The sequence below is a fragment of the Microdochium trichocladiopsis genome (genome assembly GCF_020744255.1).
Source record: "Microdochium trichocladiopsis strain MPI-CAGE-CH-0230 chromosome Unknown B0I36scaffold_12, whole genome shotgun sequence".
In the NCBI taxonomy this organism is placed as follows: Eukaryota; Fungi; Ascomycota; class Sordariomycetes; order Xylariales; family Microdochiaceae; genus Microdochium; species Microdochium trichocladiopsis.
In genome coordinates, this window is record NW_025763555.1 from 1,328,536 (window position 1) to 1,349,605 (window position 21,070).

Here is a 21,070-nt window from a genome sequence, read left to right on the forward strand (position 1 = left end):
TACAGAGCCTAGCGATTGTGTCAAGTAGATCTCTATGCAGTGCCAGGGAGACATTAGTGTGCTACTCCTGAGCGGTCGAATCTATCCCGCACATCATACGTGGGTCCACCCTGGCAGTTGCTGGTCTGTAATGCCTGACACACCAACGTGTGCCGCGTACACGACTCCCGGCAGTACCTCCACGGCGCTGACCCCAGAACAAGTGCCGAGCCTTTAGAAGGTTTAGCCTCAATCTACGGTGACAGACAATGGCTGCGCGGAGATATAAAGTATTCGGAATAGTCTCGCTAAAGCAGACGGGTTTCTTTTCCCTCTTCACTCCAGGTCACCAAGCCTTTCTCATTCTTTTCGCTAGCTCGCAGTCACTCCTTACAGCCAGCTGCCCACGTTCTCTTCTCGCTTTCCCAACAGTCCAAACATACCCAGGAGGTTCCCAGACATTCTTTTTGTGGCCACAGCACAACGTCGACGGACGGTTTTGCCAATCTTTCCCAATCCAACCCTAACTAGGTGTATTTTTGACTTGCACACTCACTTTCCCCGACAAGAGAACGTAACACATCACGGCCGCAACGATGAAGTTTTCTGCCGCCCTCGTCGCCGCCCTCGTGCCCTCGGTCTACGGACACTACTTCTGGAACAAGCTCATCGTCAATGGCACCGAGACTGGCGACATGGAGTTTGTCCGCCGGACGACCCGCCCCCTCCCCTGGAACCCCATCAAGTGGAAGAACCCGCTCGAGAACTCGACCCCAGACCTCGACGACATCCGATGCAACCAGGGTTCCTTCAGCTCCGCCGGGTCCACTGGTGTCAAGGAGGTCGCCGCGGGCTCCAACGTGGGCTTCAAGCTCGCCGTCGGCACGTCAGCGGGGCACCCGGGCCCGGCCTTGGCGTACATCTCGAAAGCCCCCGGCTCCGTCAAGGAGTACCGCGGAGACGGCCCCTGGATCAAGATCTGGGAGACGGGCGTGTGCAACACGGCTGCCGACTTCAAGACGGACGCCTGGTGCACCTGGGGCAAGGACACAGTGACCTTTGACCTGCCCAAGGACCTGCTGAATGGCGAGTACCTGCTGCGCATCGAGCACATCGGCCTCCACGGCGCACACGACGAGCAGGCAGAGTTCTACCCGGCCTGCGCGCAGATCAAGGTCACGGGCGGCTCCGACACTGGCGACCTCGGTCCCGGCATCCTGCTTCCCGGAGGCTACAAGCGGACCGACCCGTCGTTCAACTTCGGCATCTACAACGGCTACAAGCCGTACCCCTTCCCCGGCGGACCGATGTACAAGGGCATCCAGGGTGGTAGCGGCAATGATACGTCTGCAGCTCCCGTCCCTGCCCCTACTTCCACTTCCACTTCCGCTGCTGGTGCCGGTGGTGCCCCTTCGGTCCCGACCCCAACCACTCTCCAAACTGCCACCACTTCTGCCTCCGTTTCTCCTTCAACCACTGCGTCTGTCCAGCCCGGCAATGGCGACTTGCCCACCGCTCTCCCCAGTGCCCCTGCCAGTGGTGGCAGCGACTCCCCCAACTCCTCCAGCTCCGGCGCTCCTCTTCCGGCGCCGACTCCCGCCCCGGGCGCACCTCCTGCTCCGGGATGCCCTGGCGCACCGCGCCGTCACCGCAGAGGCAAGCACCCCCGCGTGCACAAGAAGGCCAAGAAGGCCGTCATTGAGGTCCAGTACTAGATGTACTTTCCCTTTCTATACTCCAGTCGTGTTTGATTGTTGCTTTGCAAGCACACACGACATGTAACCTATGCTTATTGGGCGGGAGTGACGTGGTGGCGTTTTGACTTGCCACGCGCCTCGACTACGCCCTTTTTTGTTCACTTCTTCCCCTTGCACCCCTTGATTTCGAGGGGCTGGGTCCTTTTTTGTTCACTTCTTCCCCTTGCACCCCTCGATTTCGAGGGGCTAGGTCCTTTTTAGTGGTTCTGGCTGGGCTGGGAGAGATTTACGGTACATCCAAGATAACTTGAAAGAAGCTAAAAAATACAATCCTGTCTTTCACGGGTATTTTTAGACTCACAACCCCGTCCCATGCGCAATCCTCCGTTGGTGACCTTGTCGATGAACTATGGTACAAGCCTCTTCTATGGCGGAACGCGTTGGCATTGCAGGCATGCATGTAACCAGATATGTCAGTGGTTGCCAGTAACTTCAGCGTCTTATCGAGCTTGAGCTACCGGAGTTCTCGATCCGTATATCGCGCCTAACTCCACAAAGCACTAGGAGCAGTCAAGTACATTATGTTTCAAGCTACTATATGTGAACGAGTGCATGCATCCCTGGATGGAGCTTGCCACCTTCCAAGGCTAAACCCAAGCTCAAAGCGAGAGGTCCTTCGTGATGGATCCGGACAAGGACGGGGACAAGCATGGCTCTACTTCGCTGCGCTCTTCGTCGCTGGCGACAACACCACAAGTTTCTCCACAAGCCTCCCACCCTGCCTTTACCCGAAGACGCTCTGGAACCGACCCGTGCTTATGATGTCCAGCCAGTGCACCCCGGCGCCAGCTCCCCAATCACCAGGCACCGTGGCGGCATCACCTACGTGACTACCGTACCGGCCACCACCACCACTCTGACGGTCCATGGCCGACCAGACCTCCTCTAGCAGCTCGCCGACCACGCCAGTAGGCTTCTGCGGGAGGTGATGCTGCAGCTCGCGCACACGGCTGCGCAGAAACACGCGGGCGCTGTGGACCTTGCTGCCATCGTTTGCCATGGAGGGTGTAGCTTTGTCACAAAAGGAGGCCGACGTGTACTCTGACGCGCCGGCGTCCGAGTCATGATGTTGAACTCCTTCGGCAGGCCCTGCCGGCGGCAAGAACCACTCCCACCAGTTGATGTGGCACGGCGGCGCGGGCACAAGCTGGCCTACCTTGTCGCGCTGCTCGCGGTGGTCTCCGGCGCCTGAATGGGACAAGGCATCACCGTTCTTGCTGCTAGCGAGCGCGAGGCCAGTCCCGGCGCCGACGCAGAGCAGCGGCTGCAGGCACCGCATACCCGAAGACGCGGGGATGGAGGCGATGATGTCGACTATGTGCAGCGCCAGGTCTGTCGTCGTTGTGGCCTTCGTCGTCGAGAGGCCATCTCTGTCACCAGGGATGGCAGCACTATTCCGACCGTCGTTGCCAGGGGCTTCGAGAGATGACAGCGAGGCGGAGTGTCGCATCCGTAGGTCCATAGTCTATTCTTTGAGTTTGATCGAGCTTGTGTATCTGTAGATGTTTTCGACGGAGAAGATATATCTGATAGTCTCGACGAGAGATCTGCTTTGCGCCCCGATTACTGCGACCGCGTGTCAGTCCCGGGGCGAACTGCGCCCGGTCCATGCTTGCCTCTGTCTGATTGCGAATGGAAGCAGACGATCCGAGAATTGCTCAATCTGGCAACGGTCTTCTCCACCGATCCACCCAGCAAGTTGACGTTGTCATGTCACCCTGAGGTCCGGTCCAGATCCAATCTTGATTGTCACAGACAAACAAGACCCGCTCTTCGTTGTACGTCGTACTGAATATAACCGCGACAAACATCCAGCCAATGGGAGGTCTCCGTCGCAAACATACGGAGTGCTGTTGACGTCGAGATGTAGATCTCTGCCGTAGACTCGCAGTGCTGAGACCCAGGGCAAGGGTCGTGTCGGATGAGTATATAAAGTATCATCTGTTTCCCTGAAAAAAGTCCTGATAGTCGATCACCACGGCAGTCAAGAATCCAGCCTTCCAGCCTCACATTCCACCAACACAGATCCTCCCTTCCCGACTCAGCAGACAGCAGACAAAATGGTCACCTTCACCTCGCTCTTCACCGCGGCCACCGCCGTCATCGGCGCCGTCGCCCAGAGCTCGACCGGCACCCACAACGGTTTCTACTACTCGTTCTGGACCGATGGCCAGGGCCAGGTCAGCTACCGCAACGGGAACGGCGGCCAGTACAGCGTCAACTGGTCCGGCAACGGCAACTGGGTCGGTGGCAAGGGCTGGAACCCCGGCAGTGCCAGGTGAGATGACCTTTAGTGCGCTGGATAGTTTCAAGACGGACAGCTTCCGCTAACATACCAAACACCCCAACAGAACCATCAAATACCAGGCCGACTACCACCCCAACGGCAACAGCTACCTCGCCGTCTACGGCTGGACCCGCAACCCGCTGATCGAGTACTACGTCGTCGAGAACTTCGGCACGTTCAACCCGTCCAGCGGCGCCACCCGCACTGGCCAGGTCACCTGCGACGGTGGCACCTACGGCCTGTACCGCAGCCGCCGCACCAACGCCCCCTCCATCGACGGCACCCAGAGCTTCGACCAGTTCTGGTCCGTCCGCGAGAGCAAGCGCAGCGGCGGCACCGTCTCCATGGCCTGCCACTTCAACGCCTGGTCCGCCGCCGGCATGCGCCTCGGCTCCCAGCACAACTACCAGATCGTCGCTACCGAGGGTTACTTCTCCAGTGGCTCTGCCACCGTCACCGTCCAGGGTCCTTGAATGGTTTCAGGCATGGACTGATAGGCGAGGACAATCTCCATCAGAGTTCTTTTTGGCAGCAGACCGGCAAGGACTTTGGCTTGAGTACCAGCTCTTATTCTCGTGGTGGCCGACAAGGTGACTGTTTTGGTCGCGACGACCGCCTGCTCGTATTCTATGAGCGCGGACGTTTGTGACGAAAGCAGAATAATGCCGCCAGATCTTCTTTCTTAGTGTAGATATTTTGAGGAGGGATGAGTCCGTATATGAACAGAGCTAGTGTGCTCGCACTTGATATCAAGTTATGATGAGGTTCAAACGTCGTGACGTGATCACATGAAGTCCGAGAGTGATATATGCTGCTGCTTCTTCAGCTTTCTTGCCGGCTTCGTGCTGTGGAAAGTCTCTCTGGTCCTCTTCGCAATGCCTACAGTATGAAGGTGAGGCTTGCTACTGGTTTTATTCGCTGCGGTCTCGTCGCGCGACGCTCGAGGGACAAAGGCGGATCGGACAAAAGTGCAATGACTCATGTTCGGGTATGCGTGTACCGGCAGCGGCAGCCTGGGGCGCCCTCGAGGAGATTGAAGAAGGCAATGGCTCGGGACTAGGTCTCAGAGGACAGACAAGGCTCGACTCGCGTGCTTGAAGCACGCTCCGGCTCTCTCATGGACTACGTAGTAGGCAGTTGAGGGTAGAGTGTCTCGATTCAGAGCGGTCTTCAATTGCTAGATACATAATGGCTGAGCAGTTTAGACCGAATGGTTGGCAGAGACACATAAGATGGTGCAACCTGGACCTTTTTTGGCAACTTAGAATCGCACAGCTCTTCCGGTGTTCATAGTGGATGGGAAGACAAGCGGCAACAGGGCAGATACATAGGCGTGGCCTACGCACAGCGAAAGAGCTCGCGGGGTCGTTGCCGGAGAGTCAGCCGATCCGCGCCAAAAGTCCAAAGGGGTTATCATCTTCGCGCTGCCAATCATATCATATCCGTTCTCGCCGGCGTAATTGTCATACGACGTCCGGGCCCGGACATGATGGGGCCGATTCAGCCGGCTAGTTGGCGAATCATAGTTCACATGAGCCGCCGTGTGCCAAAGTACCCCGGTCCTCCGGGCGGTGTCCCGGTCGGCCCAAGGAGTTATTTATATAGTTCAGCAAAATTTTGCCCTCCTCTGTTCCCTCAAAAGTGTAGTATAAAGAACTGGCTCATCCGTATAACTCTGGTTCTTGCAGCACGATAAAGCGACCACATCAATCCGAGTTACTTGAGTATCTCCAAACATCGTCCCTAGCAAATATGGCGGACCGGTTGCAGCGATACCGTCGGTCGTATAATCCGGCTCGGGCACAGATACAGCCTATCGCTACTCAAGGCCTCGGACCTTGCCGTGAGCCTTGTCAGTCTGCCATTGACGACTCCGGTGCACGAGCGGCGATATTAGCACTAAGTCTGCCTGCCACCTCGCGACCAGGCCGCCTCGCGACCACCCTCCACCTGCGCATGAAGCCATCACCAACCTCACCGTCACTCTGCAATAAAACCACAACCAGTCGTTAAAATGTCTTCAAATCAATTGAGCTGTACCTCTATGCAGTCCTCTTCGTCGGTGTCGCTTTCAATTAGCTCTACCTCGTCGTCGCTGCTGTCTATGTAGTCGTCGCTGCTAACGTCCGACCCCATCTCACGGCGAACCTGCCTCTTTGCGCGTTCCACGTTTACGACGGAAACGAAGTCTTTATTAGGATCCGGATCAACTTTGCGACGTTTAGTAGGCTTTGAAGCCTCTAATACAGCTTTGAGGCGGTCTTTTTGGTGTTCTGCGGCGGTGTAACGGAGGTTCGAGTTCTCGACTGCTTTCGCCACCTTATTGAACAGCTTCCTGCAGGTCGCTGTCGCCAGCGCAGAATCGCACCGCAGCATCAATTGGTGCAGTTCATAGACATCGCGACCTGTTTTTGGTGTTTTAACGTCAATTGCGCATAACGGCGTCAAGAAATCTGGCTCTGGGAACGTCAATTGGGCCTGATTTTGCGTAGTTGCAGGTGCTGACCGTGATTCCTCCAAACTCCGTACTACGAAGCGGGAGCTCAAGGCCATCAACCTATTGTGTGGCCACACACCCGTGCCCTTGAAGCCCGCCAAGATGTTCTCCTTGTTCATCTTCTTCTTCCGCGCAAGTTGATATGCTTCAAGGAACTCCCGCTTGCCTGGGGACTCGTTCATGGTGTTGTAGGCCACCTCCGTGACCGCCTGACGGTAGCATGATTTCACCGCCGAGAACACACCCACATCGAGTGGCTGAAGGACATGTGAGGTATGGGCCGGTAAGTAAATCAGCCAGATTTTATGGATAAAGCACTCCGCCATGAACTCTGCTGTTGTATGCGACTTGTGGCCGTCCAGAATAAGGCATCGCCAGTGTCCCCGAACAGCTGGAATGGTGTTGGGGATAAAGATCTTGTGACATTGAGCAGGTAAGGTACGTACCGGTGCTCGCATGGCACCGATGAGTCAGCATTTAGAGCTCCTCCGGAGCATATAAACCGAGTTTCAGAGCTCGCAGTCACTCTTTTTAGAACCTTTCTTTTAGACAGACAACTTTCAATTACCACTGTTGAAATCACTCATTCTGAGCTCTGTCGAGCGCAGGAACGTTACTTGCACGAAACGTCACAGTTTACTAACACAAAATCGCCCTCGGAGTCGAACGACCCCTTAGTGTTGATGTTGACAATGGCATATCCTCGGGCAGTCCACTCGGCCGGGTCCGGACCCTCAAAGGATTCATAACCTGACATTTTAGACTGAGGCACACCGGCCCGGCCTGGAACGAGGTCGAGGCTGAAGAATCCTAGAGAACCGGCACAACAGCCGATCAGTCACAAATCCAGATCTGCCTTCGTGTCTGGGACTTAAGCCGGGCTCAGCCATTTGATACTGTCTGTACTTACCAGTGTCACTCTTGCCATAGGGGGACCAGGCGAGAAGGATCGGAACCTTCTCGGCCGTGTTGTTTGGTCTGTAGACATCGGCCCTGAGGATTGTGCCGTCGCGGAGGGGAATCTCAATGTCGCGCTCGTAGATGGTCTCTGCACGGAAGCCTCTATAGGCCGGGCCTCTTTGGTGGCCTGCAGGGAGGACCACGGTCTTACGGTGGAGGCCCGAGTATCTTGCCGCAGCGGAGGTAGGCCTGGGCGAGTCGCGCTGGATGACGTCGACTCCTTGGACGGAATAAAGGGCCATGATGCTTGTTACACTGGGAGTGTGGCGGTCAACAGCTGAGCAAGGGACAAGTCAGGGCTTGGAAATGGGAATGGAGATATGTGTAATGACAAGCCTGCAAAAGCGTGCGCATCTTCTTTTTATAGCGACAGATACGGCTAATGGATATTTTGAGGCACGTGAGGTAGAGTTCGAGCATGCTCCAAGTTTGACTCGGCCGGCGGAAGCCGTGCCTCCAAAAGGAGGCACGTTCCGCAGAGCGTTCCCGCATCTTGCGGGACGATTCACTTTCCTCACCAGCTAGCGTTCTTCACGAAATGCGGTGGCAAGTGCTTGTCGGCAAGCTTCACGTTTTTTGCCGAGACTTATAGCCGCTGTAACCGAGCCGACCGTGCGAAGGCCCAGCCATGGGTTACGGCATGAGCATAATGTAAACGTCATTGGACCGGCATCACGGAGCTAATAGCGTCCGTCCTTCCGGGGTGCAACATAAGCTTGGTGCATCAAGGAGCCATGGCGCATGCGGGGGAGTGATTGTCATGAGTCGTGGCAGAGACTTGGCACGGCTTAAAGTTAACCGACCCCGCCGGGACGCCGGCGGGCGAGGCCCGGGGAGTTCGACACCGTTCCACCGGCGAGCATAAGCGCCGACGTCCGACGTGGACTTCATATAACGTGACCTTCAAAGCCGTATTGGCTGCGGATGTTGTTCTCACCAGAGGTAAACACCGTCTGACCATTCGGCAACACTCGACTGTAATACAAACATCATGACGCTTGCACTGTGGCTTGGTGTGGCTGGCGGTGCCGTGGCTCTGCACCTCATCTGCCGCATCTGGCTTGCGCTTCGATCGCCACTCCTCGGCGTTCCCGGGCCCTGGCTGGCGCGCTTTTCAGACCTTTGGTACTTGAAAACCCTGCTTGGCAAGCGGCAGTTTGCAACTATCAGTCGCGAGTTACACCAACAACATGGTAGCCTTCCCCAGCTCTTCCTCGGTCCATTTCGACTTCCCGCCTAACTCACCTTTAACCAAACATAGGTGCCATTATCCGCTATGGCCGCAATCGATACATCATCGACGACCCAGACGCCGCCAAGATAATCTATAGCTTTACCACCCAGTTTCAAAAGTCAGCCTGGTACAGCACCTTTACCACACCCGGTGTTAGCCACCTGTTCATGGAGCGCGACGTGAAGCGTCACGCCGCCTCCCGGAAGGTCTTCCAGAACACGTACAGCATGTCTTCACTTGTTTCGTACGAGCCCTATGTCAGAATCTGCGGCGACTTGCTCGGGCAGCACCTGACGGAGTTTGCCAACGTCAAGAGCACAACAAATGGCGGCCGGCCCACCCCCCTGGATCTCACTCACTGGCTCCAGTGCTACGCGTTTGATGTCATCAGCGGCGTCACATTTGGTAAGCGCATCGGGTTCCTGGATGCCATGCAAGACGTCGGCGGGCTGATGGCACTCCTGGATTACGCCACTTATTCTTCCGCCCGAATGGGTATCTATGCCTCTATGCGGCAGCTCTTGATGCCACTCTCGAACAAGCTGGCCTCGTGGCGCGGCCTGACGCCCGACGAACTGATCGAGTTTATCGTGGGACAGGTACAGCAGCATTGTGGCGGCGGCGGCGGCACGGGCAACACAAAGCCATCAACCTACGAAATCGAAGACGGCCTGCGAGGTACCACGGTGCAGGATCCTTTCGTGGCCAAGTTCAGCCGTCGACACCTTGAAGACTCCGAGTCTATGCCGATGCACCAGATCATATCGGCATGTATAGGCAATATCTTAGCAGGGTCAGACACCACAGCCATCTCTCTCTCGGCATGCATGTTCTACCTGCTGAAGAATTCAGCCTGCCTGCAAGAGCTGCGCCGGGAAGTCGATGCAATCCACAACACATCCGAGGTGGCTGATGATCGAGGCTACATCAGCTTCGGCACTGCCCAGAAGATGCCTTACCTGCAGGCCGTCATCAAGGAGGCTCTGAGGCTGCACCCCGCCGTCGCACTGCCCCTGGAGCGCGTCGTCCCTGTAGGCGGAGCTACAATCTCAGGGACCTTTTTTCCCGAGGGCGTAAGTATAACATGTCTTCACACGCCGCCATTGAGTCGCATTTTTTGAGGGCTTCACTATCCCCAAGAAGAAGACGAGTGTCAACGGCTGACCAAAAGCGATTCCGAAATCAGACAACCGTCGGCATCAACCCATGGGTCCAGCATCGCAACAAGGCCCTCTTTGGACACGACGCAGACGAGTTCAGGCCATCCAGATGGCTGTCGGAGGACACAGAGAAAGTCGCGCTGATGAATCGCTCATGGATGCCGGTCAGTTCTGCATGCTGTTTTAATAACCTCGCAATGCTGTGTTGTGCTCCGTGTTTTCAAACGTGTCGGAAAGCTGATTTAAAATACCGCCCATGTGTAGTTCGGGCAGGGCACGCGGACCTGCATCGGCAGGCACGTCTCCCATCTCGAAATCTCGACGCTCATCCCGCGGCTGGTGAGGGATTTCGATTTCCAGCTCGCCGGGAAGCTGGCCGAGCCCGGTGCCTCTTGCGATATAGATAACGGCTGGTTCGCCAAGCAGAGAGGATTCATGGTCACTGTGGAACTCCGAAAGTAGAACTTGAGCCTTGTCGGATCTCGGAGATGAAATGAACCCTCTGCGTTGCGAGGAAGACACACGCATACACAACGCTAGGAACAAGTCTAGATAGCTTGGCTAAGCAAGCACATTCATCTCCTCATGATAGATTCTTCTACTGTAGGAAATCTAGGGTGGCGGGTCTGATTTTCACGGTCTGTGGCTTCGTACATACAGACTGACAAGGCTAACAAGCGGACTATCACGGCAAACGCTTGTGATTTAGTAGCACAAATAGCCCTCCGTGTAGAATAATACCAAAGGCCCTCCAATCATGCATCTTCAGCAGCAGAGAAGACAAACATTAACACATCTCTACGGGGGACTACTTTATACCACGTCTAGCTTCTGGGAGGCAGGTTGGAACGGAATGAAGGGGAGCCCAAGCGATAATTGTGCTATCCTACAAGGCTCTCGTACCCAAAGTTCGGATCGTGACACTTCGATGGTGCGTGTCGCCAGCCTTGTGTATGGGTGTTCTGCAATTACCAGCGGGTATGTGACGAGAATTTCTCCCATTTGTACTCTAGCTTTCAAAAAGGCTTTCAAAAGCATCCAAAGCTGGGGCAATGCTTTTCCAGGATAAGATCTGTATTTGTGTGATCTCGGTCTCGCATAGTCCTGCGAATTTCTAAGCTGGAGGCCTGCAAGCCAAAGGAGACCGACCTAGGGAGCGAAGAAAAGTCCCAGCCTCAGGTTCAGTACCCTATTCCGCACGATTTCCGCTTATCTTGCGATCTTTTCAAACACCAGGACGGGAGAGAAACACTATGGTTTTATATGAGCCGAGAGAAACGAGGTTAGAATAAAAGGGATAAGCAACAATTGATATCTTGTCGTGAGGCGACACATTACAAAAAATAACACCGCGAAGGAGTACACGTGCGGAGGGCTTCGATTTATATGAGTTATCTACGTTAGATAATCAGTACGAGGCGGATGAGACTTTGGAGCGGTTGCAAAAACCGCTTTAGACGGTTCTACGCAAGTGTGACGACTCACGACCAACAGGGGATTGTTTGAGCTGACGGGCAGGACAAACAAGGCCGCAGCATCGGGCCATGGACTAGGGCAGGGCTGCGGAGGATCACGGGACAGTTACATAAGCAACAGGACCTTAGTCATCAGGCACATGGCCCGATGCTGCGGCCTTGTTTGTCCTGCCTTCCCAGCCCAAACAATCCCCTGTTGGTCCGCGCCGTCACAGTTAACTTCTTAACCTTATTATAATAATATATAAACTCTAACGTAATCCACAAGCAAGCGGGCCACACAAGCCAGCGGGCCACCTTCCTGGTGTTCGTACGACAATGTGTAAGTTAAATCAACCACAACGCCTTAAATCAATTAAAACTATTCAGAATCCTCTCCTCCGGAGGCAGACTCAACCTTCTGACACGTACGCGCATTGTGACCGGGCTCGCCGCAGACGCCACAGCGCCGCGCGCGCGTTTCTGGCCTCCTTGTACGACTACTATTCCGAGTCGTTTCTGTAACTAACTGCACCATCGCGTCCAATTGAGACTTCAAATCTTCTGCCTGGCCGATTGTAAGGGATCCTCCTTTCTGTAACTGTTTTTTCTTTGTACGACGACGGCGGCTAAGGCGGTCACGGGCTGGCGGAACAGCCACGCAGGGAAGTCTTCCTGCTGCGGCACGCGGCCTTTACTAATGTACAGGTCAACGGCCATGGTCGTCCAAACATAAACACAAGGCTGGGCGGTCAGGACCTGAATCCAGTCTGTGATGATCAGCGGTCGTCCTGGTTTAGAATCTTGGAGTGTCCGGGGTTGATCGCCAGCCTGGCTACTGTGGTCCTGGGCGAGATTGGCCACATGTTTGGCGACTTCGCGGATATACCCGACGCATTGATACTGCGAGACAAAGGCCTCCAGGGCCTCGGAGAGCACGTCCAAGCCCAGGAGGCCAGCCCTCGAGTCTGATGCGGCTACGGGCCGGTTGGAAGCAGGACCTTTCCCGGTGGTAAAGAGCCTCGCGCTGATGAAGCCAAGCGCCAGTGGCATAGTCATGCATGCAAGACTACGAATATGTCAGCCAATCTAAAGACTGAAGTCGTCATCTGGAAAGTTTGTGATTTGTACTCACGTGCTGACCGGCAGCCAGCGGACCAGCCGGCGACGACTAAGCTCGCCGAACAGGAGCGTCATGTGCGCTGCCGCGTCCATGAGCTCGTCGCGGCTCTTTGCGAGCTTGTCGACCTGCGGTAGATCTGCGATTTCTAGCTCGTGCCCGTTCGCGACGCGGTACAGTAGGAGGTAGTGATGGATTGCAATTTTTGCAGTGCTAGGTAGATGTGAGAGATGTCAGTACTCGTTGGCGGTTATAATGCTGGAGGGAGTGATGTCGTACAGGCCGGGAGAGGATCAGGCTTACTAATAGTATATATACATCAGATTAACGTGCAACGCCTCGGATCTATGTAGTTCCTGTTTCCCCAAGCCGCCTGCAGCGGTCCTGGACGTTCCCTGGAAAGGGCGAAACTTCTCGCTGGCAACGGCGAACCAGCTCTTCAGCGCAGCATCGCATATCTCAATTTGCGCCCCATCCTCGTCGCAAGGCTGGTGATTCATCCGCAAGGAATCCTCAAAAGGGAAGACCAGTGTAAGGACGTCCGTTAGCAGCAAGGTAAATTTGAGGTACACCTCGAACAGGCCGATTAGTCGGCGCTTCGCGGCGGGACTGTACACACTGGATCGGTATATCTCGTCCTCAAGATCCGCAGCGCCAAGCGCGGTAGCCTTAGCGAAGTCGAAAGTGTCGCGCGTGATTCGGTTGCCGTATCGCCCGCTTAGGGGCGAGATACGGTCGAGTATAATGCAGCACCACCACATACGGCGACAGGCTTTGTGGTACTTTCTAGCATCGGGACTGGCCCATGCTGGGAGTTTTGGCATGGCGCCATAGCGGTCTGCATTAATGCTCTTGGCGTGCTGGAGAGCGCGCCCGAGCCACGTCTTATAAGGACTGGACGGAAAGTTCGATGGCGGTACCCAGTGCATCAACAGTAAGGAGGCTTGTGCCAGGGGCAGCTGGTCGATCTCTGCGTCGAAATCGTAAAGTAACTATGCTGCCCGTTAGTCAAACCGCGCTAAAAATATCTCTTGATGGGTGACTCGAACGGAGTTGGAGGGGGCAATCCCACCCTAACACGTCTATAGAACTCGGCCTGCGCAATCCGGAGACTAGAGAAGCCCAGCTGCTGAATGATCTCAAAGGGTACGTACTGCAGAGAAGAAGCATCGTCGTCAGCTATCGATCGGCTCTGCCGGTCGCCAAACGGCTCAAACTCACGGCGCAGCTGCTGAAAAGCATGGCTTGGAAGAGCAAGAGCGGCATCCTGTTGTCTGGCGGGCATGGAGCCTCCACCTCAGAGTACATCTCCCAGAAGTCGCCCTCGTCAACCAAAGGCAGCAAGGGGTGAATGTGGAGGAAATACTGCTCGACAAAGTTGTCCAATAAGGGGCGGGCAGGCACATGGAGACAGCCACAAGATTCGAGATAGTTGACGTCCTCAAACGGGACCCTGTGGATGTTGCCGACGGCCAGAAATGGCAGATGTGAGTAGAGCACCGTAACGCGCCGTCGGGCATCCCCATCTGCTGTCCGGGGATTCGACTGCAAATTGCTTGTTGTGTTCCTCGCCGTGCTTGACGCGTTCTGTGCCGATGACGCCACGAGCTTGCAGATAGAACTTGCGGCCTGGTCGCTTATGGCGGATGGCATGCTTGGAGAGGTCGCGTTGCCAGGCACATCGCCGTCCACATTGATGTTTCTTGCAGATGGCGAGCCGATCCCAGCGGCGGGCTGGAGCGGCCCATCACGGTCCCAGAAGCTGGGGGCGGCGCGGTTGAGGCGTCCGAGGCGGGCACGGCGATCGCTTGCTCTGTCAAGCGTGTCAGAGGAGAAAAACCAGTCGTCTTCTTGCTGGGACAAGGTTGACTATGACACTGTCTATGGTGTCAAATCACTGAGTACCGAGGGGCTCATGGTACGTACAGTCTGGATGCTCTTCCCACGACGAGACAATTCTTGCCGTCCCGGCCACAGCGGGTGCATGGGGGCCCGCAGCTTGCGACGTCACAACGGACCTTGCGGGACCGGCACGCGAGACAGGCCTTTGCCGCCCTCTTGCTGGCTGCCTTTGCCTGCTCGGCCGCCTCGGAAGAGGGATCGTCTTCAGAGGGGGGCGAGGCCCCGCGTCTCGCGGGACTTGATGGCATGGAGGAAACGGCAAGGAAAGCTGGGTACCAAGGGCAGTGTACCGTGTCGAAGCGTGTCCGTCGTCGCGATGAAGATGGGGAGACGAGACGTAGAGAAGCAGCGGCGGCCGCGGCGAGAAGGCGGCTCATCCGGGTAAGGGCCCCTGACCGCCGCATCCGCAGGTAACTGCCGAAAGTCGGGGTAGACCACAGAGAGGCTTGTGCCCCAGATTTAGCTCACATCGACCCCACCTTCCATGTTCTATCCTAGTCTACAGGTTGCAGAACCCAGGTTACAAGTTCTAGAAGTCTGCTATTGGGAAATGGCAGTGCTTGTTCTGGTGGTCTTTATCCTGGTTTACACTCTAGTCTTTGCCCGGGCTTCCAGGGCTCCATCCATGAACACAACAGCGCTACGTGAAGTCCCACAAAAGCCTGCTGGCTTATAGACCCAATGTCTCAGTGAGGAACGCAATCTGGGCCTTGATGTTCTTCTCAAACGCCTCGCTAGAGTACGGGCTAAAGTGGTCTTCACCTGACAACAGATGCAGCTTCTTGGGCTCCCTCGCACGCTCAAAGGCCTCGAGCTGCATGTGCGTTGCTGCCGTCACGTCGTTACTGCTGACCACTATGAGCAGCGGCGTCGGCGAGATGCGGTGGGTGTAGGCTAGGGGCTCAAACATGGCGATGTTGGCCATGCTCTGCACCGTCATCGCCTTTTCAAACACCCAACCGCGCCGGTCCAATTCGCCCAAAAAGGGCAGGACCTCGGGCTTGTTGAGCACCGCCTGGCTTGTTCCGTTCAGGACTGACTCCCGCGACTCAGGCACAATGGGAATCGTGGTCGGCTTGCCGGTTGCGATGGCATGTGCGCGTTCCATGATCAGCCCATTAGGCGACTCTCCTGATGCCTTTGATTGCCACTCGCCCGACACAAAAGGCACCTGGATAATGACGCCCGCGATCTTCTTGTTAAGTGTTGCAGCGTAAATAGTTGTGCCACCTGACATGCTAGTGCCCCAGTACAAAATCTTTTCCGCGTCGACGTCGGGCAGTGTCAACACAAAGGCAAACGCATCTGCGTAGTCGCGGCTCTGCAGGATTGGGTCTACCTCGTGGCGCGGCAGGCCCTCACTGCCGCCCCAGCATCGGTTGTCATAGGTCAGCACGGTGAACCCGGCCGCCTGGAAGCGCTCGGCGAAGTCGGGGAGATGTTGTTCGCGGAGGCCGCCCAACTGTTCTCGGAGGCGTCACAGTCAGCTTTTCATTGTGTTCTATCTGCATTCCCACCACTGTTTATCGAGACAGGCAAGACTTACACCGGTCGTCATGATGATGCATGGTCGTTTCTCGCCGGCGGAAAACAGAGTTCCTTGGAGCTTGAGCCCGTCATAGGTCTTGAATTCAACGATTCTGGAGGCCATTCTGGTAGGTCTTTCGATGGATGGATGGATGGATGGATGGATGACACGAGTTTGCGTGAGGAATTGTGGGAAAAGAGGTCGTTTTCGACGAAACAAGCAATCTCACAATGTAGATGTCGGTGCTGGAGACTTCTTTGGAGAAGATATATGCACCTACACGGTGGACTATATAGTGTTCTGCTGGACAAGCTGTCGGATATTTCGGATCTGCAACCCGTATGGGTGCCCCTGAAGACAAAACATGCATTATCGCGGACCCTCGGTCTGCAAGCTCGGCCCGTAGCTATTGCCGCTTTTCTACAACGGTCTTTGCCTTTTTGACATATCCACGTAGATACATTACGCTAGTGTAGGCTCTCGGTTGAAGTTATGGGTCTGGCATGCAAAATTACGCTAAGTACTCAGCCCGACGCTACTCAAATTGCCGCACCGTCGGCCTAGCGCGCCCAAATTGCCGAGATGGTCTTGTCCCGTGCTTTCTACTGCTCCACTGTTGCCACCGAGGCGAAACACTTGAACTTTAAGCCCATACCCGTGCGCCGATAAGCGGGGCGGACAAGACCCTACGGCGGAGTTGGACAAACCAAAGGCGCCCGCGTTAGTATACGTCGAGCCATGTCCCTAGACCGAGAAAGCAGTATATCTCGAGGGACAAGTGCCACACCTGCGCTGAATCCTGATACCGATCGTCAATTTTCAAACATGTCTTCCTTCTTGCCCGACCAGATCGCTGCGGCTGTGCCGTCCGTGGCGGCCCTTACCCGTTCTCCAAAAGTACAGGCCGGCGTCGCAGCCCTCGCCGTCTTGGGGACTCTATCGCAGCTCAATGAATGGCTCTCCCGGAGAAAGACCAACAACTTTCTGACTGACAAGTCGTGGGACTGGTCAAAAGAAATCGTCGTCGTGACCGGCGGCAGCAGCGGAATCGGAGCCACTATTGTCGAGAAGCTTCAGCACCGGGGCATCAAGATCATTGTCCTTGATATCAACAAGCCTTCGAAAGAATTCGGTACGTGGAACAGACTAATGATGTCTTACCCCGGCCCCTCCACTGCAAACACAAGTCCATATTTCAGCTAATTCAATCGATCCGTATCATGAATGAAAAATAGGCAAGAACACGTCATTTTACCAGGTTGACCTCAGCGACGCCCTCGCGACAGCCTCAGTGGCCGACCGTATCTGCCATGACCACGGCGATCCGACAGTGCTGGTTAACAACGCCGGCATAGGCCACGGCACATCGATCCTCTCCACTTCAGAGGCGACGCTACAAAGGTGCTTTGGCATCAATTTGTTCGCCCCGTACCGCCTCATCCAGCAATTCCTACCCGCCATGGTGCGACGCAACCACGGCCACATCGTCAATGTGGGCAGCATGGCCTCGTTCACCACGCAGGTTTTGAACGTCGACTACGGCATGACCAAGAGTGGAGTACTTGCCCTACACGAGGGTCTAAAGCAAGAGCTTCTTCACATCTATAACGCGCCCGCTGTGCGAGCCACGTACGTTCCTACACCCCATACACGTCTAGTCATGTTTGAAATTATCTACGTGAACGTCCGAATAGCGTTGACTGACCGTGTATATGCATCTATATATATAGTGTCGTGCACCCTTCGTGGGTCCGCACGCCCATGGCAGAAGCGATGATAAAGACCAACAAACTCCCAGGGGCTTATGTCACAGCAGACGACGTCGCCGGCGCCATCACGCGTCAGCTCTTCTCAGGCTACGGCGCGCAGATCGTGGTTCCAGATAGCGGCTGGTGGATCTCAATGATGCGCGGGCTCCCGATCTGGATCTAGGAAAGGATGCGCGACAATGTATCGAAGGGCTTCCTGGCTGCATCAAAGGAGATCGCTTAAGCTACGTCCGGTACGCGAGGGCCCACCGTGGAGGCTGGCCAGTTTACCATAATCAAGGTGCTTTCATTTGAGCGATCGTGCTATAGGGGTAGATACTTGTAGCTAGTCTTCTATAATCATATTCATTGAGGAACTCAGTAGATATCAACTAGGACGTGGGCGAAACGGATTTTGAATTGCGATGACGTGCACTTCAAGCGTTTTGGTGAGCATTCATGCTGTAAAAGGCTTTGGCATCTGGTACCAGGGTGAAACCGCAAGTGGGACACCCTTCCCCAGATCCCCGGATGCCGCAATCGGTCTCTATCCGGCCGGCTGAACGCGTAGGCCCGTGTGCGGAGCCGTCGTGCTCCTGAAGGTCCCCTAGATCCGCGTTATCGTCCAAAACGCGGAGGCGGCGTGAAGACATTCCCAGTCGGGCTTGGGCCTCATTAGGAAATGAGTGTGATTCAGATTAGCCATCGAATCCCGTGCGTTGAAAGGGTGACTCTGTCTTGCCACTTCTGCCTTCAGACGCAGATCGATCATGGAAGACTGCGGTTGAGAAAGTAGCAGCTCATTGCGCGAAGATCGTGCCGTTGAGCACAAAGTCCGATAGACTTCAGGAAAGCGTTATCACCGCGGCAAACAGGTCGCTCTATGTCGCCAAGGAGGATCACAATCCCATGTGGACATGACATGCGCCAGGCTGCACACTGCATACTGCAGATCTTGATATGGGCGGCAGGGGCTGCGCACCATCTGAGAGCCACTCAAGAGCCACTCAAGAATGAAAAGCACCGCGAGTTGCCCAATGCGCAACGCACAACTGCAGGTCTTTGCTTCAAGGTGGACAATCCTGGGCATCGAGCAAATGAGGTGAGCATCGGCACTCGCCATTGATGTATATACTTACATATATATAGCGCGGCACCTGTCGTTGCTATGCTTCGGTTTCTCAAGTCTTGTGCGATTGCCACATGCCATGGCCTCCCTCAACGGTGATGAGTGTCCACCTTCAGGCACCTTCTTCCTCAAACTCCAGGCGCAAGAACCCCCAAAGCACTTGCACTATCTGCGTGGTTGTTTTCATCAAGATCACTTCATCCTCAGCACCTTCCGTGTCGACTACGTTAATAACAAATTTCTCACCGCGGGCACCCTCCCACGCCAGTACGATTATGGGCTCATCTCCCTCTCGGCGGCGATGTATTCAAGTTCCAACGAAGTTGACCAGCGAATTGGCCGATGGAAGAAAATAGTCACGTTTGACCCCAGGACTACGATCGTACTCCACCAGGAATCCTGCATAGGTAAGGCTCGTCCCCACGCAGAAGTCAAGCACTATCCCATCTCGACTCAACTTAACGCAGCTACCAGGTTTCTCAGACGATGGCACCGACAACAAATGGGTTTCGACCATCGTGGTCCACCTTGACAAGGCCTTCGCAAATCCGCCACCCGAAATCGACATTGGTCCCATAACTGTAGCAACAGCTACCCTGAACGAGAATGAAAATGTCTCGTCCACTTTTGTACCATCCAACTTTCCCATTACTCGGAACCACATCAAACACGCGATTATTTATAGGCAAGAAGATGAAGCACAAACCCAACGCAAAGAGGAGAATGACAACAGCTGGGAGACGGTCAGTCACAGCTCGGACCAACCCGTCGGTACTGTCGAATCCCCCGATGACGACGATGGCGTGTTGCTGTTCTATCCAAGTGGGCCATACGCATCCCCAGTCTACCCCTGCCCACGTCTGTCGGTAAGTGACCACGACTCAAGGGCTTCGAGCTGTGCAACCCAAACACATATCACACCCCGACTCGAGGAGGTGGAGAAGCTTGCGCGTCACACTGCATTTGAAGAACTGAGGGAAAAGTATGCGTACCTGGTCCAGCAGCTTGGCAACGTGCGTGACTCGTGGATGGGCACTGCTTGCCCAAAGACGCCAGCAAAGCCTTTCCGAAGTCGCAACTCCAACCGCATTCCAGTGTCGAAGAGGTCCGCAGATGCCGTAGAGGAGAAACCACAGAAGAAACCTAGGAGAGCCAGCTTGTCTTGATATGCCAAGGAAGCGAGGTGGATCAGACTCGTCAGGAGGGATTCACATCTACTGTGGTTTCTGACTCGACAGTCGACAGGTGGCATAACTGAGAAAATGCTCCTAGCAGGTGGGCAAGAGAGTCAGGAGTCTGACGTCGTTTCTTCTATCAGAGTCTGGATTTAAACTCGTTGCGCGAAACTTGTATGACTGTTCATAGCCTGAGAGCACAATATGAAGCCTATGAATAGACAACGTTTCAACATTCTGCGCCCCGTAGATGAGTTTTTTGAGTAAATGGCAGTCCGGCGCAGAAGGGGAAGGGGGGAGGGGGGGTGTTGACGACGATCCGTGGACCTATGTGGCACGCGATGAGGCCGTTCCACGCGAAGACTGTGGCGCCCTGCCAGCTGACTTCGACGGCATAGTCTTTGCCGTTGATGGTACGTGTTGAAACAACGATACACCTCCCACGTCTGCAGCCGCAGGCGTCTTCGTTGGGGAAAAGTCTCCTCACAATATCGGTACTACTATGACGCTGAAAGACACAAAAGTAACAAGCCAGATTGCAGAGCTGACTGCCGGTATCTTGGGGCTTCAGAAGGCACTAGGAATACAAAGGGAAGGACTTGAAGGGGCGCTCTTGCGTCAGGTAGTCTTCAAGGCGGACTCGGAATACCTGGTCGAAGTTATGCCTGAGTGGGGATCCCAGTGGAAAAGAATGGCTACAGGACCGCGACAGGCAAGGTGGTAGCGAATCTTAGATTGTTCGATAGACTCAACAACTTCGTAAAGAAACTGAACGACAATAAGGTAGAGGTTCTGTTCCGCTATGTCCTTAGAGGCAAGAGTGAGCTAGACTGTAGCATATGCTATCGCCGTGTCCGGACAAGGGCGTACGTTTTTGGTCCCTGTAGTAAATCGCAACCAGCCAAAGTTGGCGCGAATCATACTTCAATTTGTCCAGCATAGCCAGCGAAACAGTTTAGGCCCACAACTTCTTGCCTCCACACGGAGCCAAACAGATAGTGCATAGGACACAGATTCAACTTCACAGGCGCAAAACGTGACAGGCTGGAGACAGGGAGCGCGTTCGGGACCCCTCGCAAACAGGTTGCAAGTCTTCGTGAGTTACGCCGTGCTATCATGGCGTTGCAGTTTTCGAAAAGC

General features: G+C 55.1%; 9 protein-coding genes across 9 annotated transcripts; 5 read left to right on the forward strand and 4 right to left on the reverse strand.

Moving 5' to 3' along the window:
- Positions 1 to 575: 575 nt before the first annotated feature.
- On the forward strand, positions 576 to 1,379 carry B0I36DRAFT_208326 (glycosyl hydrolase family 61-domain-containing protein; the record flags this gene model as incomplete). Its single annotated transcript, XM_046148869.1, has 1 exon — positions 576 to 1,379. A coding segment is annotated over one exon (804 nt), but the record flags the coding sequence as incomplete, so codon positions are not given.
- Positions 1,380 to 2,460: 1,081 nt separating this feature from the next.
- Positions 2,461 to 3,198, reverse strand: B0I36DRAFT_368942 (uncharacterized protein; the record flags this gene model as incomplete). Its single annotated transcript, XM_046159692.1, has 1 exon — positions 2,461 to 3,198. One exon carries the CDS (start codon positions 3,196 to 3,198, stop codon positions 2,461 to 2,463), a length of 738 nt encoding a protein of 245 aa, XP_046006029.1.
- Positions 3,199 to 3,796: 598 nt separating this feature from the next.
- B0I36DRAFT_205428 (glycoside hydrolase) lies at positions 3,797 to 4,484 on the forward strand (the record flags this gene model as incomplete). The annotated part of the gene is made up of 2 exons (XM_046148829.1): positions 3,797 to 4,014; positions 4,088 to 4,484. Coding segments are annotated over 2 exons (615 nt in total), but the record flags the coding sequence as incomplete, so codon positions are not given.
- A 2,463-nt stretch (positions 4,485 to 6,947) lies between these two features.
- Positions 6,948 to 8,066, reverse strand: B0I36DRAFT_337619 (Alpha/Beta hydrolase protein). Its single transcript, XM_046155687.1, has 2 exons — positions 7,431 to 8,066; positions 6,948 to 7,330 (listed from the first exon to the last, which is right to left on the reverse strand). Exons 1-2 carry the CDS (start codon positions 7,720 to 7,722, stop codon positions 7,134 to 7,136), a joined length of 489 nt encoding a protein of 162 aa, XP_046006031.1. The 5' UTR covers positions 7,723 to 8,066; the 3' UTR covers positions 6,948 to 7,133.
- A 405-nt stretch (positions 8,067 to 8,471) lies between these two features.
- B0I36DRAFT_368945 (cytochrome P450) lies at positions 8,472 to 10,336 on the forward strand (the record flags this gene model as incomplete). Its single annotated transcript, XM_046159693.1, has 4 exons — positions 8,472 to 8,673; positions 8,742 to 9,787; positions 9,901 to 10,038; positions 10,139 to 10,336. 4 exons carry the CDS (start codon positions 8,472 to 8,474, stop codon positions 10,334 to 10,336), a joined length of 1,584 nt encoding a protein of 527 aa, XP_046006032.1.
- A 1,138-nt stretch (positions 10,337 to 11,474) lies between these two features.
- On the reverse strand, positions 11,475 to 14,455 carry B0I36DRAFT_436093 (uncharacterized protein; the record flags this gene model as incomplete). Its single annotated transcript, XM_046162799.1, has 6 exons — positions 14,375 to 14,455; positions 13,670 to 14,261; positions 12,752 to 13,440; positions 12,464 to 12,661; positions 12,027 to 12,397; positions 11,475 to 11,542 (listed from the first exon to the last, which is right to left on the reverse strand). The coding sequence occupies exons 2-6, from the start codon at positions 14,099 to 14,101 to the stop codon at positions 11,475 to 11,477; spliced, it is 1,758 nt and encodes a 585-aa protein (XP_046006033.1). The 5' UTR covers positions 14,102 to 14,261; positions 14,375 to 14,455.
- A 565-nt stretch (positions 14,456 to 15,020) lies between these two features.
- B0I36DRAFT_254730 (Alpha/Beta hydrolase protein) lies at positions 15,021 to 16,001 on the reverse strand (the record flags this gene model as incomplete). Its single annotated transcript, XM_046150832.1, has 2 exons — positions 15,021 to 15,812; positions 15,897 to 16,001. 2 exons carry the CDS (start codon positions 15,999 to 16,001, stop codon positions 15,021 to 15,023), a joined length of 897 nt encoding a protein of 298 aa, XP_046006034.1.
- A 702-nt stretch (positions 16,002 to 16,703) lies between these two features.
- On the forward strand, positions 16,704 to 17,957 carry B0I36DRAFT_298755 (uncharacterized protein; the record flags this gene model as incomplete). Its single annotated transcript, XM_046151957.1, has 3 exons — positions 16,704 to 17,010; positions 17,114 to 17,507; positions 17,609 to 17,957. 3 exons carry the CDS (start codon positions 16,704 to 16,706, stop codon positions 17,808 to 17,810), a joined length of 903 nt encoding a protein of 300 aa, XP_046006035.1. The 3' UTR covers positions 17,811 to 17,957.
- Positions 17,958 to 18,834: 877 nt separating this feature from the next.
- On the forward strand, positions 18,835 to 19,921 carry B0I36DRAFT_368948 (uncharacterized protein; the record flags this gene model as incomplete). Its single annotated transcript, XM_046159694.1, has 3 exons — positions 18,835 to 19,162; positions 19,230 to 19,621; positions 19,688 to 19,921. 3 exons carry the CDS (start codon positions 18,835 to 18,837, stop codon positions 19,919 to 19,921), a joined length of 954 nt encoding a protein of 317 aa, XP_046006036.1.
- Positions 19,922 to 21,070: the final 1,149 nt, after the last annotated feature.

Excerpts from the sequence above, each read along its gene's own strand:
- B0I36DRAFT_337619 (XM_046155687.1), bottom strand. The coding sequence starts at position 7,722 with ATGGCCCTTTATTCCGTCCAAGGAGTCGACGTCATCCAGCGCGACTCG. Across the intron at positions 7,331-7,430 it reads CTATGGCAAGAGTGACACTG|GATTCTTCAGCCTCGACCTC; the intron begins GTAAGTACAGAC and ends CCGGTTCTCTAG.